General features: G+C 36.2%; 1 protein-coding gene across 1 annotated transcript; it reads left to right on the forward strand.

Moving 5' to 3' along the window:
- The first annotated feature begins 7,184 nt into the window (after positions 1-7,184).
- On the forward strand, positions 7,185-14,260 carry LOC103940521 (origin of replication complex subunit 3-like). The gene is given in 20 exon segments (XM_048571134.1): positions 7,185-7,274; positions 7,361-7,409; positions 7,412-7,643; positions 7,645-7,691; positions 7,785-7,954; positions 8,042-8,141; positions 8,144-8,171; positions 8,297-8,567; positions 8,654-8,731; positions 9,251-9,306; positions 9,419-9,509; positions 9,767-9,987; positions 10,395-10,464; positions 11,254-11,336; positions 11,415-11,468; positions 12,104-12,179; positions 12,458-12,585; positions 13,220-13,396; positions 13,794-13,870; positions 13,873-14,260. Coding segments are annotated over 20 exon segments (2,106 nt in total). The 5' UTR covers positions 7,185-7,199; the 3' UTR covers positions 13,896-14,260.
- Positions 14,261-15,175: the final 915 nt, after the last annotated feature.

Genomic DNA, 15,175 nt, shown 5'->3' on the forward strand with positions numbered 1-15,175 from the left:
TATAATGAATGACGCATATAGTTCATATTCATATGAACTATATGTGTGTAACAAAATCATCGTCGGATCGTCGAAATAATGATTATATTAAAAAAAATATATATATATATATATTAGTATTGAAATCAAATCCTCAATTTGCATTTTTTCATCAATTTGTCTTCAAAAGAAGTATATTTTCATATAATGAAATTCTCTCTTTAGCAAGTATTTTTCTCTCCCTCTTTCCTTTTTCGCTACAAAATATCCAGGTCCAAAAGCATAGAGTGTTTTTAGGAGTGAGTCCAATTATCTAATTATATGTTTTTATTTCTTTTATACTCATTTTCTATTTTCTAAATAAATTAAAAATCAATTAAAATCTTCTAATATTATGCATTTTCCAACTCCAAAAAATCTAATTAATATCTTAAAACAAAAAAACTAATATACTAACATAAATTTATGTGCAAAACTGACACACCCCGATTGAGATCAGGGCATGCTGGCCGTCACGTGGAAGTGACGTAACCATGTGCACAGTGCGGAAGCTAATAAAATAATAATAAAAGTACGAATAAATAAAAACCAGCTTTACACAAAGTAAGAACATACATGTGCAAGCATAAGTGTGAAAACAAAGTTCAGAGCACGAAAACCTAATGCAGTCCGGGAGAAACAACACTACTTAAACATACCCAAAGGTGGTCCTACACTGGTGATAATCTGTCAGATATGCCGGAGAAATCCTCTGGGGAGCCACCAAAAGTGCTAGCCAACTAGACCCTGGAGGGGCGCAAAACAGAAAATGTGAGTGGGTAAAAACAAAGCTTTTCAAAAACCATTTCATAAACAAAGTTCTAACCCCTCACCGTAAAACCTGTATACTTCCCAGAAAAATAGAATATACATATATATAAGTCATGCTCAGAAATATGCCATGCCAAAAGCCTCGAAATAAAATGCAAGCACTTAGGTAATGCCAAACAATGCCATGTAATCTGTCAGCCAGAGTCACCTAACGTGACCTGTACGACTGAATCTAGAGCTCAAATCTCCATCTCACTAACTGTACCTGCACACGAGTCGGAACCACCTAGAGTGGTCTGTACGATAGGACTATAATAAGTACGCTCAAGTGCTACGATCACGTGAAGGCTGGGCGACTAATCGCGGGTCTCCTACGAGTCGGAACCACCTAAAGTGGTATGTACGACAGGACTGTGCACCTAACTTGGATCCAAGATGAGCGTGTGGTGCGGGGGGTGAACATCACGTGAAGGACTGTGCCCAACTCTGGGCGAGAGCACTAACTGATGTGAGAATTATACGCACACAAATTAAAACCCTCTTGTGACAATTGTAGTATAAGTATAAGTAGGGATCGTTCTTAACCGGGGATTAGGAGGGATTGCAAAATCACTTGGAAACTGACTCAAAAACGTAAAATAAAGTTTAAAACACTAAACTAGACTCAAAGAATGCAAAAATAAACACTTAAAACACTAAAACAAACCAAAAGACTCAAACAGCACCCAAAACACTCAAAACAACCTTAAAAACACTTTCTGGGCAGTTTTGAGCACTTTGACTGCTTTGGACGAAATTGGGTAATAAAATGAATCAAAACACTTAAAAACACAAATTAAGACACTTTCTAACTAAGTTGGACACTAAAGCAAAGGGGGATTGAGTTTTTAACGAAATTAAATAAAATGCACAGAATGTAATTCAAACAGATTGTAAAGATGAATTTGATGAAAATATGGATGAAATGCTAGCTAGAGGGTTCTTCTCCACACATGTCACACTTGCACACAAAACGATTTCTAATTGCTTTTCAATAAACCATGAATTCTCAACGCCCCAGATTAACCGTGAATTGCACTAATTAACCCTCAGATTTTCCTAACGTTATTGAATTGGATGATTGCATACGACAACCCAAAACATTCCCCACAAGTCCCCTACATGATTGCATAATAAAGATACAAGCAAGAATCATTAAGTTCTATGAAAACCATAAGCATTGACGAAACACTTGTTACTATGATTGCATGAAACTTATGCCAAGAATTTACTTAACGCGATTGAGATCATCAACCTTTACTACTTGTGAATATAATTCCATAACGATTAGGTGAAATTTCCTTATATCCTAGCATCCAATTTATGCATGATAATTAAGCGTGCACTCTCAACCAACACACACAAATCAATGTAACTCACATAGATAAGTAAATTGAATTCACAACTTATGAAACACAATTGGAAGTAATCAAATCATATTGCAAACATAAACATGTATTTCGAATCCCCCCCTAGCCAAGGGGGGTTTAGTTCCTCATACGTACAAGACAAAGATAAGTAATTTTAACCATTGAAATCAAGGAGAGGAAAGCACCTAAAAATTCCAACAACTCAAACTTGAATTGTATGAACGTTTAAGCACTCTTCTCCTCCTCTTCGTTGCGGTACAAGGTCTAAGCACGGGTTTGATGGCTGGAATGTGTATGAATGCACGGGTTTGATGGCTGGAATGGATGTGTGATGATAGGGTAGTGTTTTAGAGGGATGGGGAATGTTGGGAATGGAAGGAGGAAGTGCACGGCTTTTGGGCAGATTGGGAGATGGTAGGGGGAATGCACGGCTTTTGGGCAGATTGTGTGAAGTGTGTATGAATGAATGGTTGTTTTGTGGCTGCAATGGATGTTTATTTATAGGTGGATGAATGATTAAAGAGGGAATATGACAGCTAGGTTGGTTGGTGGCTGCCATCATGAAGAGTGCATAGATGTGGCTGAATGGGTTAAAGAGGGAATGATGATGGGAGAGCATGTGGGTGACAGCTAGGTTGGTTGGTGGCTGCAATGGAGGTGTGGAATGATGATGGGAGAGCATGTGAGTGAATTATGAAGAGTGAATGCATGTAGGGTGCTACTATGGTGGGAAATATTGGGCAAAAAATATCTTAAGGCTTTATTACTTAATTTAGGAAAGGATGTAACTCCAAATCCTCCTTTAGGTCTTCAATTTCGTCCATTCCTTTTGCTCCAAGCATATGCTATCCATTCCAAGCCCAATTTTGCTCCAAAATGCTCCAAAATGCATCATTTTGCATACTTTGCCCTTAAATCCTGAAAATACATAAAACTAGCTTAAAAGACTACTTTACTAAGGAAAAACACTTTAAATGCACAAGACAAGCTAAACTAAGGTGCATAAATATGCTCCTATCACTAACACCGGGGGTGCAGGTTATGAGCTCTTTATGCATCTCAAATCACTACTGAACATAAACATAAATCATAACTCACCTGGCACTTAACTGTGCATCCGCAGCACCAAACATATATATACATATGCGACTAATAATGCGTAAATAAATGGCAAACAATAAGCATGGCATATAAACGTATAAACGTTTCATTTCACTTTCTGGGAAAAGCATAAGTATATAGGTATATACGGAAAACCAAAAGCCCACTCACTGGTATGTAGAAGGGTCGTAACCCCCTTGCCTCGAGTGACCGCGCTCTTCCTTGGGATAGGTCTCACCTATATGCGAAACAACTATAAAAACACTAATTTTAAAGCACATAACCAACCTTATGAAATAACTTCTCATACAATGCTCAAATGGGGTGTATGAATACACCAACGTGATCTACTCAACCTCAGGAACATCCCCATATTTTATAAAATAATTTTTCAACGTCGTACGCGCCCCACACGCGCCGGCCACGCGCAGGCACGTGCCTGGCACACTGACGGCGTCAGTTAACGCCGTCATGAATATTCCGTTAACTCTGACGGATTCCGTTAACGCCGTTAGGAATATTTCGTCCAAACTGACGGAATATTTCGTCATCTTCTCCGGCCAAACTCCGGTGCCGAAAAATTGGGAAAACTTCAAAACCTTGTATCTTCTTCGTTTTTCAACCAAATTTCACAAAATTGGTACCAAAATGAAGCTTACAACAAGAGGAACAAATCCATACCACTTACAAGCACTAAAACTCAAGGAATCTCGCAGGGAAAATACCACCAACTCCGGCCAAGCTTGAAACTCACGATCCCGACGTCTAAAACCTTTAAACGAACCACCCCGAGCCTCCTAAGGACCTCACAAGCTTCCTACAAGCTTGAAATTCCCAAAAACACAAGAATTAACGTGTGCATGAACAGTGACCAAATCGGGGTATCCCTAGTTCGACGTGAAAACGAATGTATCCTTACCTGAAATGGGTATGGTTGAACTCCTACGGACCTCACGAGCATGAATATGTAATTTGTTTCCTCGATTTGTGAAGGTTTCAATGGTTTTTGTTGTTGTCCGTACAAAAAGAATAGGAAAGGGAGAGAGGGAGAGAGCTCGGGACAGGGCAGGGAGAGAGGGTGAGTGAGTGTGGTGTGTGTGTGGTCCAAAACCAGCCAAGTAACACCCAAAAACAACCACACAACGAAACAACCATAATAGGGGCAAAATCGTCATTTCTCCCATACGGTTCGAAAATCCGGAACGGGCTGTCACAAAAACATTCTACCCTAACTCAAGTAACAAATATATGAACGTATATTATACCTATATGTGAGATATGAAACCTAATTAAAAGGTAGAAAAAACATAACATACCTACAAGCAAGACACATTAATATGTGACAGGTTGATTATAAAAAAAAATTATTTGTCATACAGGTTGATAAATATAATTAACCAATGATATAGGTTGATTATAAAAATTAAAAATAAAATCTATAAATGGGGTTTAAAGCAGGAGGAAGAACGAGAAATAACAAAAAAAAAAAAAAAAGCAAATAGACAATTGGGAAGAAATTTGATTTTTATAATAAATATTATCATTGAACAGATAGCTATTGATAATTAAATAATCAATATAACAGATTGGACTATTTATACTATTGACTAAAAAAAGGGTAAATTACACTTTCATACCTCAGGTTTGGGGTCTATTTCAATTCCTTACAACATTTTCAAAACATTTCACTTTCATACCTTAAGTACTATTTTATTTCAAAATAATACCTCCGTTACATTTTCCATCCATTGATCCGTTAAATGCTGACGTAACTGCCACATATATGCCACGTGGTTGCCAAATGTCTGCCACGTGGCAAAAAAAAATTTAAATTTTTTTTTAAACCTAAATCTTCTAAATATAAATAATAATTAAAAAAAAATTGAAATAAACACCTCGTCAACCCCCCAAACCAAAAACCTAGAAACCCAATAACCCCCCCATCACCCACGTGAACCCCATCCCCCCCCCCAAACTAGAAACCCAGAAAAAATAACACCCGCCCGCCTGTGACCCTACCTGCACACCCCCCCAACCCATGACCTTCCCTCCCTCTGCACCCACCTTCGCACCAACCGTCTTCCTTCTCTACACACCCCCCACTCCTTAAATCCACACCCATTCCACGAAGCTGGCGATGGTGCGACATGATCTGGGTTTTTTTTTTTTTTTTTTTTTTTTTTTTTTTTTTCCGGGTTGCAGGTAGGGACCGAAGGAAGAAGATGAAGATGGGGGAGAAGAGAAAGTAAAATGGGGGGCGGGGGGCAAAGACGAACTGAAGGGTTTATTTTTATTTTCTTATTTTATTTTTCTAGGTTGTAGGGAAGAAGATGAAGATATGAAGATGGGTTTAGGGGTTGCGGGGAGAAAAGAGGAGGTTGCAGGTAGGGGGTTGGGGGAAGAAGATGAAGATGGGGGAGAAAATAGGGGAAGAGGGGGGGGGAAGATGAACTGAAGGGCTTTATTTTTTATTTTTTATTTATCTGGGTTGCAGGGAAGAAGATGAAGATGGGGATATGGGTTTGGGGGTTGCGGGGATAAGAGAGGAGGATGAGAGGGATAAGGTTTTGGTTTTTTTTTTTTTTTTTTTCTCTCTCTGGGTTGCAGGTAAGAGGTCGGGGAAGAAGATGAAGATGGGGGAGAAGAGAGGGGAAGATGGGGGGGGGTGGGAAGACGAATTGAAGGGAATTTTTTTTTTTTATAATTTTTTTATAATATTTAGAAGATTTAGGTTTATTAAAAAAAATTAAAAAATTCTTTTTTTTGCCACGTCGTAGACATTTGGTAGCCACATCAGCATTTAACATATTAATGGATGAAAAATGTAACGGATGTATTATTTTGAAATAAAATAACACTTAAGGTATAAAAGTGAAATGTTTTGAAGATGTTGTAAGGAATTGAAATAGACCCCAAACCTGAGGTATGAAAGTGTAATTTACCCCTAAAAAAATTGGACTTATATCAAGTTTTCCCTCTATTTTAATAACTTTTAGGTAGCCCACCTATTGAAAATTTGCAAATTCCACCCTTGCATTTTAATCTTCCTTAAAATAATAAGATTAGAAGGGATGAACTTCCTTCACATATAGTCCCCTTCTAATCCCCTTCAAATAAAAAATATCATTCACTTCTATCTTTAATATACATTGAAATTTGAGAATTATCTATTAAACGTCAATCATATCATAATTAAGTCACGTCAATATTTATATTATTTTTTATAGATAAAGACAAGCATAAAAGTGTGAGAGGATGAGAGGGAGGGAGAGGGGATAGGAGGGGAGAGAATCTCCACCACCTTATCATCCCACTAAAAAAGTTATAAAACAACCAAACGACATGAGCAACACTGATGAGCGTACCAATAGGTGTAAGAAGAGATTGTAGTATTTTATATGAAGTTTACATAAGCTATAAAAAGGGAAATTCGAACTTAGGTGCATACCATGTATATTAAAATTTAGCTTCATTTATGATTGCTGACAACTAGTAAACATTTTAATGTGAATACTCTATTTATACTAAAATTCTCCATAACTCGAATTCTTTCTTTTTCTCCTTCATGTTTGTAAATACGTCATAATAGAAGATACTATCATATTAACTTACCTGCACCCTATCATAGCTCTAAATTACGCTAGATCCCATAAAAACTCTAAATTAAGCTATCCCATAAAAACTCGAAATTAAACAAGAGTAATACCACGATGGATGTCATTGTGTTGCATTTTTTTTACCACAAAAAAATGTCATAATAATAGCTATTAAAAGGGTGTAGTAATTTTTTTATTTTCCCGCCAAAAGGAAGACAGAGTCGGAGAGGTCAGAGCGGTAATTTGCGGTGCGTTAGAAACCCTAAATATTATTATGTAGAGTGTAGAAGAGAAAAGAACATCAATGGGGTCTGCATCTGCAAGTGCGGGCGATTCACCGCCCCCATCAAGCCCCGATGCCGCCCAAAACAACATCCAGGTCCCTTGCGTTCCTTTCCGTTTGTGTTTATTTATGCTTTATTATTTCTGTTTCTTTCAAATCTTGTCTAATTTTTAATTAAGCAGCATTTCTTCGTTCTCCACAAAGCATCTGAAAAATCAACTTCTGGTGGGCAAGCCGAAAGAGGCTCGACCTATGCCCAACAAAGCTTAAGGAAGGCGACGAGGGCTGCTTGCGAATGGAAGCATTTCAGTTAGTTTGGTCAGGAATCGAATCCTCCATCAAGGACGTTCTGAGGAATATGAATGCTCAGGTTTTCAACCAGATACACAGCTGGGTATGCGATTCCTTCAGTGCTATGAAGCCAATTGCTCCCATCCCTTCTCCTCTCGGCCCTTTTCCGATTGTCCCACGCTACTTCTTGTGCACAGCTCTTCACTGCGCTCCTTCTCACCAGTATGCTTTTGTTCTTCAACATCTCTTCCCTTTTAATTTATCCTAATTCCAACTTGAGTTGATTGAGTTGACCGATTGACTCATTACTGGCAGGGAATATCGAGTTTGTTGACGATTTTTCGACATTTCAAGAGCTTGGCCTCAGCCTGAAATCTCACGGATGCCATGTCGCTAACCTTTCCTCTCTCGACTTTTCACCGAAGAATGGGATTGCTGGTTGTCTTTCAAGTTTATTGAGACAGTTTTTGATGCGCTCTTTTGACGTAAGTATTTACCTTTCTTTGTCCCTTCAATTTAAATTATACAACAAGTAGATACTTACTCAATTTAATTTAATTTGTTTTACTCAGGCAGGTGATATGTCCCTATTGGCATCATGGTACAGCCAGCACGGAAACTATGGTTCTCAGGTGGTTGTCATTATAAACGACATGGAAAGATGTTCTATTCCTGCTTGTCTGATTTCATTCTTATGTTGAGGTATTCTAACCCCAACCCTCACGTTTTGCTTATACAATAAACAACACAGATACTTTCCGTCCATCCTCTGTGAGTACAAGATTTTGCTTACCTGGGCTTGTAAATTGGTCCACTATTTGTATCAGTGAATGGGTTGTCAAGATCCCAGTCATTTTAATAATGGGAGTTGCAACAACGTTGGATGCCCCAAGAATATTTCCTTCAAATGTGCTGAAGAAGTTGTGCCCTTGCATGTTCATGTTGGGATCACCGGCTGAGAGGATGGATGCAGTTGTTGAGGCTGCTCTTGTGAGGTGCTGCTCTGGTTTCGCTGTGGGTCACAAGGTGGCTATGTTTCTGCGAAACTACTTCTTCAATCAGGATGGTACACTGGCATCTTTTATTAGGGCTTTGAAGGTTGGTAATTAAGTTGTTGCATTTCCTCTCATGTTCTTTTCCCATCATGACTAGGCCCCTGCTGATGTCAAAAAGTATTTTTTTAGATAGCATCTGTCCAACATTTCTCCTCGGAGCCTTTAAGCTTCATACTTGGTCGATTGCTTGTTAAAGAAGGAAGCAAGGTTAGCATCCATGAAATATCACTTTCCTCCTTGTGTCCACCATGTTTACAATGTTATACATTGATAAATAGCATTCATGCAAGATGCATGACTTATACCCACATTCTTACTCATATTCCTTTTCTGCCATCTCTTATTTAGATTTTTCATTTAATTGACAGAAGAGAAGTATTTTCCTTTTTGTACTCTACTGAACTGTAACAAAGTGGATAATTGCTAACAGATCCCTTCATGATCCTTTTTTGGATTTGGATTCTGGAAGGAAAGGTCTTTTGACACAGAACATTTGGTTTATGTATTGATGTATTTATATGCAATCAGATATGCACACGTTGGAATGTCCATGAAAGCAACAATAACCAATTTGACGATTATTGCTCCCTGCTTGCATTCTTTGTGATTTTATTATTTTTATTTTATAATACCATGCATCCATGATAAGTTTTCTCCAACCTCCCCCAACCCAATGCCAAACGATGTTTTGGATATTTTTACAAAGATATAATCTGGCCATTGAAGGGATCTCAGAATGAGAAAGTGATCAAGTGTGCTTCCAAAGTTTTATTTCATGGAAGGTAATCGTAATCCTAAGATTGAACAATATTTTTACATTTTTAGTAAAGGATGAGTTCAAAATGTGAATGAAAAAGATAACGTTCTGACATCTGATGGAAATTCTGTCACCAGGGATCAAATGGCTGAACAAACTGATATCAATATAGCTCATGGTTTGACAGAGTTGAAGAGATTGCAGATGCTCTGGAGCACTGTTGTTCTGGTGACTACTTTTTAATATTTTATTTTTATACAGATACTAATTATTAGTGCTTCAAGCCTTCAACATTCCTAAGCTTAACATCTTTCAACTTGTATGCTTAAATGCATATTTTGATATGTTTTTACGGGTTTTGGCACCTCAAGCTGAATTTTTGTAGCTAATGTCTGATGAGTGAAGGAACACTGTTTAGTGTTTATTTCTTCTTTTTATTTCTTATTTTTTTATTTTCTGTATTTTGACACACAAGTGTTTTGCAGTGCTTATATGAAGCTGGGAAGTTCGACAAAATTCAATTGTTAGACTTATTTTGCGAGGCGCTTGATCCAGATATTTACAACTCACTGGCTTCTGATAATGATAATCTCACTGGAGTGGGAAAGAGTTTTGCTACATCTTTGTCAAGTGATCACTGTGTGCTTGAACAAAATTTGAGCTCCCGAAAGGGACACCTAATTTGTCAGGTAGTTCGCAAAGTGAGGTAAGTAATGTGGCCTAAAAAATTCAGATGCACTGAAGTAGGTCTCATGTTTCAGTTGCATGCATGGTTTACTTTTTATGTTTACTTTGCCTGAATTTGTTGAGAAGCATAGTTTTTTTTTTTTTTTTTTTTAATTATTTTATTTATTAGTATTTATGCTTTGCTGTTTCATTCTTATTTAAGCACCATGATAGGTAATCTCAATTTAGATGAGTCTCACTTTCTCTGTTCCATGTTTTGCTAGATGTCACCAATTTTTATTTTTTAGTTTGTTTTACATATTTTTATCATTTATGTTCATCATAATACTGAAATTGGAAGTTTTGCTTATCTGTTAACTTAAGTTTCCTTTTTTCTTTGTCGGTAGTCTCTGGTTTCTGAACCGTGTAAACTTTGGAATTGACCAGGGATCTTCCTGCAGTATTGCTCTGTCAGTTGCTCAAAAGTTGGGAAGTTCTCACTGTCAATGTTTTTGAGGTATGACTCTATGACAAGGGTTTTCTTGTTTTCTTTGGGGCTTTTGATAGATTTGAGGTATGACTCTATGACATGGGAAATTCTTATCACATTGGTCGCCAAAATTGCTTGGAAGTGGTCCTTGTATTTTTTCTTTCCATGATTAGGTGTTGCTTAGATTTTTTGGGTTGCATGTACGGGTTTATGAATTGTGTTGCTTGACAGGAGGTATAGTAATGCTGTGCTGTTTGGAGAAAAGAAGACTGGTTTTCTGAACTGAATTTGTCACAGAACTAAGAGCTTGTGTTTTGTGATCTTGTTCTGCATGCTTTGTTATAGACTTTCTTTCTTCTCTTCTTTTAATTCTTGAATATCTTGGTAGTGAATATATGCACAGAAGATAATTTGGAATTCTTCGTTTGCACGTAACTCCTCAAGGAAATCTTGATCTACTATCTTTTATTAGTTAAATACTAATCAAACAATTGAATATTAACGGAGGATAATTTGGAATTTGGACATACATCCCATCATTTATCTTTTCCTTAACTCAATATATATTTATTTCCTGAACATTTGTGAAATCTATTGATGGGAATATATATTTCTTAACAGCTTTAAAGATATTCAATGGTTTATGTGTGCCTTAGAGATGCTAAACATGTAAAGTGAGTGCCTTACAATGCTAAGCTTTGTTGTAATTTTGTCACCTTAGTCTCATCATCTCACGAGTCTCACCTAGCTATTACTATAGCATGCTTCAAGCAGTGATGGTAGTTGATTACTAAGTTAATTGAGTGACCGTAATAGATTCATGAGAAGGTAAAGGAGCTGCAGTCATTAATGAAATTTGAGGGAGGAAGTTGCAAACCAGATTTGACTGACATATCCAAGTAATCTCTCTCTCTCTCTCTCTCTCTCTCTCTCTCTCTCTTATTTTTTTATATTTTAAACCTCTGTTCATGTGACAGGAGAAATAGAGCTCACAGTGGAAAAGCTGCTATATTAATTGACTGTATGGTGAGGTAATTCTTACTACTTAGCAATTGTCTTTTAAAAACTTAATACCCTAAACCCTAATGAACTGACCTAATCAATCTTGAATCGAGAGTGGAGTAAGAATGGACGAATGGTACTAATAAATTACTAATACACCAGAATCGGAATGGAAACCAGTTTAATTACTAAAATGCCCTGAGAGCTGTTGGGTTAAAGTGAATGGGTAAACTTGAAATTTTAGAAATAAATGTGTAAATGATAAATTTTGATTCCTTGTTTTCCAAGAATCAAAATACTAGCTCCCAAAAGAGTCCAATTCTTCCAAAATCAGGAGTTAATCCTTGTTCTGTGTGGGCCCCACTTATATTTTGATTCCTGCATTTTTAGTAAACACATGAATAATCTGTAATCGTCGTCCAACTCTTTCTTTTGATTCCGCATGTGAATTATTAAACATGAAGAATGGAGCCTATTGACTTCTCTCTTTGCAGTGAAAAGGTTGGCAAACACATGACTCCTTTGTGTAATATCATAATAAAACAACTGAAATGTGCTTTCGTAATACCTGTTATCTGGATTTGTTTTGTACCTTACTATCTGGTTATTGAAAAGCATTCTAGGCTAATGTTTTCCCTTTTATTTTATTATTTCTTCATGACAGGTATTTCATGATGCCGATTGAGTGCATACATCTTCATGAGATTTCCTGCTTTAGAAATGTTGAAAAACTTCAATCGGTAAGCATTGTATTGGGCTGCTCTGGTTAATATACATATACCAGCAACTTATTACTTATAATATATTTTGTATAGGATTTTCTTACTACCAGATTTTCAGATATTGTTTTGATATTAAGCAATGAACATTGAAACTTTTGGAAGTTTGATTTGTAATGTTTTGGCAGGTTTATTTCTTATCAGATTTAGCTGATTAACATGCCTTCCACTTATGAAACTTTTTAAACTTAATTTTGGAACTCTATATAAGTCATTTCTTAACTTCCTACTAATTTCAGGTTTTAATTGGCGACTCGAGGAAAAGGATTCAAGTGGATCTTTTGGAGTTCCATAAAATCCTACGATGCAGTTGCTGCAGTAAGAGTGGCAACACTCCATTGTCTACCATGCCTGATACCTCAATTGTGTGAGTATAACCGTAGCTAACCCATTGAAATTGTTTGAAAAGCTATGAGAAATGTTGACACAAGTTATGGAAGCCACAATTCAAGTTTGCACTTTACTTTTTGAATAGTGATGTTAATTATCGGATTTGTTGTGTTTATATACAACAACTTTGTTGTCTAGGTATGGTAGGGTCTCTTGTATTGATTATCAGAGGCAAAATGAAATTTTCTACAGGTTTCATATCATTATGCGTGTTCGGTAAATCTTGAATTTTTTCTCGTTTGTATGGGCCTGAAAATATATTTTTTAGGGAAAATTTCTTTTCTAACAATGAATAACTTATTATCTCTAGGTAATAACTTTATGTATTGCCTATTGGTGTTGGATGATTAATAGGTCAAATCAAATACCTAAAAATAGATGATTTTTTTCTTTAGATTACATTACCAGTAAGGGAATACAAAACAAAGGTTTGAATCATAAGATCTGTAGCTGATGATTGATCATAATTCCATACATGTACATAGCAATTGTGGCGTTTTTAATTTCTGGTGACTTAATTCAAGAATAAGCAGGAATATACCAAAGTGACCCAAAAACACTGGACATGTGTTGCTTTAAGATTGTTATTACATGATCATTTTATCTTGTAGATATACCCTGGCTCAAGAGCACGGGGATCTTATCAACCTTCATGACTGGTTCCAGTCTTTCAAGACAATTGCTATTCAGCCCAAGAGGAAAGCGAAATGCAAGTTAAAGCAGTCCCCACTACCCAAAAAAAGAAAAGAAAGCAATGACTCGGAAAACAAGAGTGAAGCATCTATTCAGTATCCTTTTAGTTTTTCGTTCTTCACAGTGCACATCATCTTCATTTGTAGTGAGCGATACAGTCTCATTCGGCGAATATATAGATGAATTATGCATTCAACAGCCTTATGATTTTAAACTAAAGAACTGATCTAATCAAAGATGTTTATGGTGCTAGACATAATCTTACTATTTTCTATGGAAAGATCAAAATACTAAGTCACGAAACCAAATCCCAACATCTCTTGTTTATCGTTTTTCAATCACATATCTGCTTTGTTTTTATAGGTGCATAACAACAGCATGCATTGCTTCTGCCTGCATCAAGGATTATGTTCTGTAATGTTTTGCCTCATATTGACTACAGAAAATTTGAGTTGGATGTGCATCATGATCCTTAACCTTGCCTTTTCACAGAGCACGATTTTGCAGGGCAATCACAGAACTACAGATTACAGGCCTCATTCGGATGCCAAGCAAAAAACGTCGTGACTGCAGAGAGTGGCCTTTGGTCTGTGACAAGCTGTACAAGGTCAGTTGGCTCTTAGTTTTCCCCTTTTACTTGCATCGCCTCGGAAGATTATCGTGAAACTACAGATATTGTCCTTGTCTGCTTTAGAAATTTTGCATGCGCACGCGGGCACATTATGTATATACAGTACAGATGATCCTCCTTTCGACTAACATTAACAGGATGGGCTTCGGACACAAGATCAAGAAGTAGAAAGGACATTAGTGATTGTATGTACCAAATATTATTATTATAAACTTTTTTCTTTGGTAAAATATTATTGTAAACTTTTGGTTACCAACTAATTACATGATAGTCCTTAAACTAGTTATAAATAAATAAGGTGCGTACTCTATAGTGAGTTTAACATCAAGCGAAACTCACATATTTGACCCTTGAAAGAAAATACATAAATAATTTCAGATCTAAAATGTTGAGATAACACCACATTTGTTGGTTCACATATTCAGCTTCAAAAGTTCATAGTGGATCTCATTCATGCTTGAAGCTTTTGCTCTCAACGTGGGTCTCATTCTTGCTAAACGTGCTAGCTAGTAGAGACTTACTGTGGAGGGTGATTCATAAATTCTTATTGATTGTCTTTTCATCGCTGCTTGATGCCTTGGCAAATTAAAACTATTTGCAAATACATTTTAGATTTAGCTAGTGATTTCTCTTCTATTTTCTTTCTTTAGCTATTGCTAGACTTTATTTCTTTGTATTCTAGATAGGCTCTCATACTTGACTCTTCTTGTTTGACTTGCCCTATACGCTTTACTCTTACTTCATTTCAAAAAAATATTCTGAACTACATTTGCTTTTCAAGTTTGAGCAACCTCAATAAGTGATTGAAGAGAAGTTAAATACTCAAATTTTATTTTAGAATACTCAATTTTAAAATAAATACTCACCGACTCTTTAACCCCTAAGATCATCTCTAACCCTTGAGTTAAAATCTAAAATTTTTAACCCAAAAACAGTTTTTCTTTTTCAATGGTTACGGGTTAAAATTTTAGTTCGAGATTATTAAATAATGAATTTAAGCTAAATTTTTTTTTTAGTAACTTTTTTAAAAATAGAATTTATGTAGATTATAATAATTAGTTTCTATGGACATTTTTACCTTAAAATATTTAGACTTAGATAAAAAGTTGAAAATTCACTAAACCGACCCATGAAAGATGTATTTATAGAGTTTTTTTTATTTAAATAATTTTTTAAATTGTTTTAGCCGTTGGATTTAACTTTGGGCCGTTAGATTTTTTTTTTTTTTTTTACCGTTAAATTT

This window comes from the organism of the source record quoted next, unplaced genomic scaffold (assembly GCF_019419815.1).
Source record: "Pyrus x bretschneideri cultivar Hongxiangsu unplaced genomic scaffold, Pyrus_bretschneideri_v1 Contig57, whole genome shotgun sequence".
NCBI classification, from domain to species: domain Eukaryota; kingdom Viridiplantae; phylum Streptophyta; class Magnoliopsida; order Rosales; family Rosaceae; genus Pyrus; species Pyrus x bretschneideri.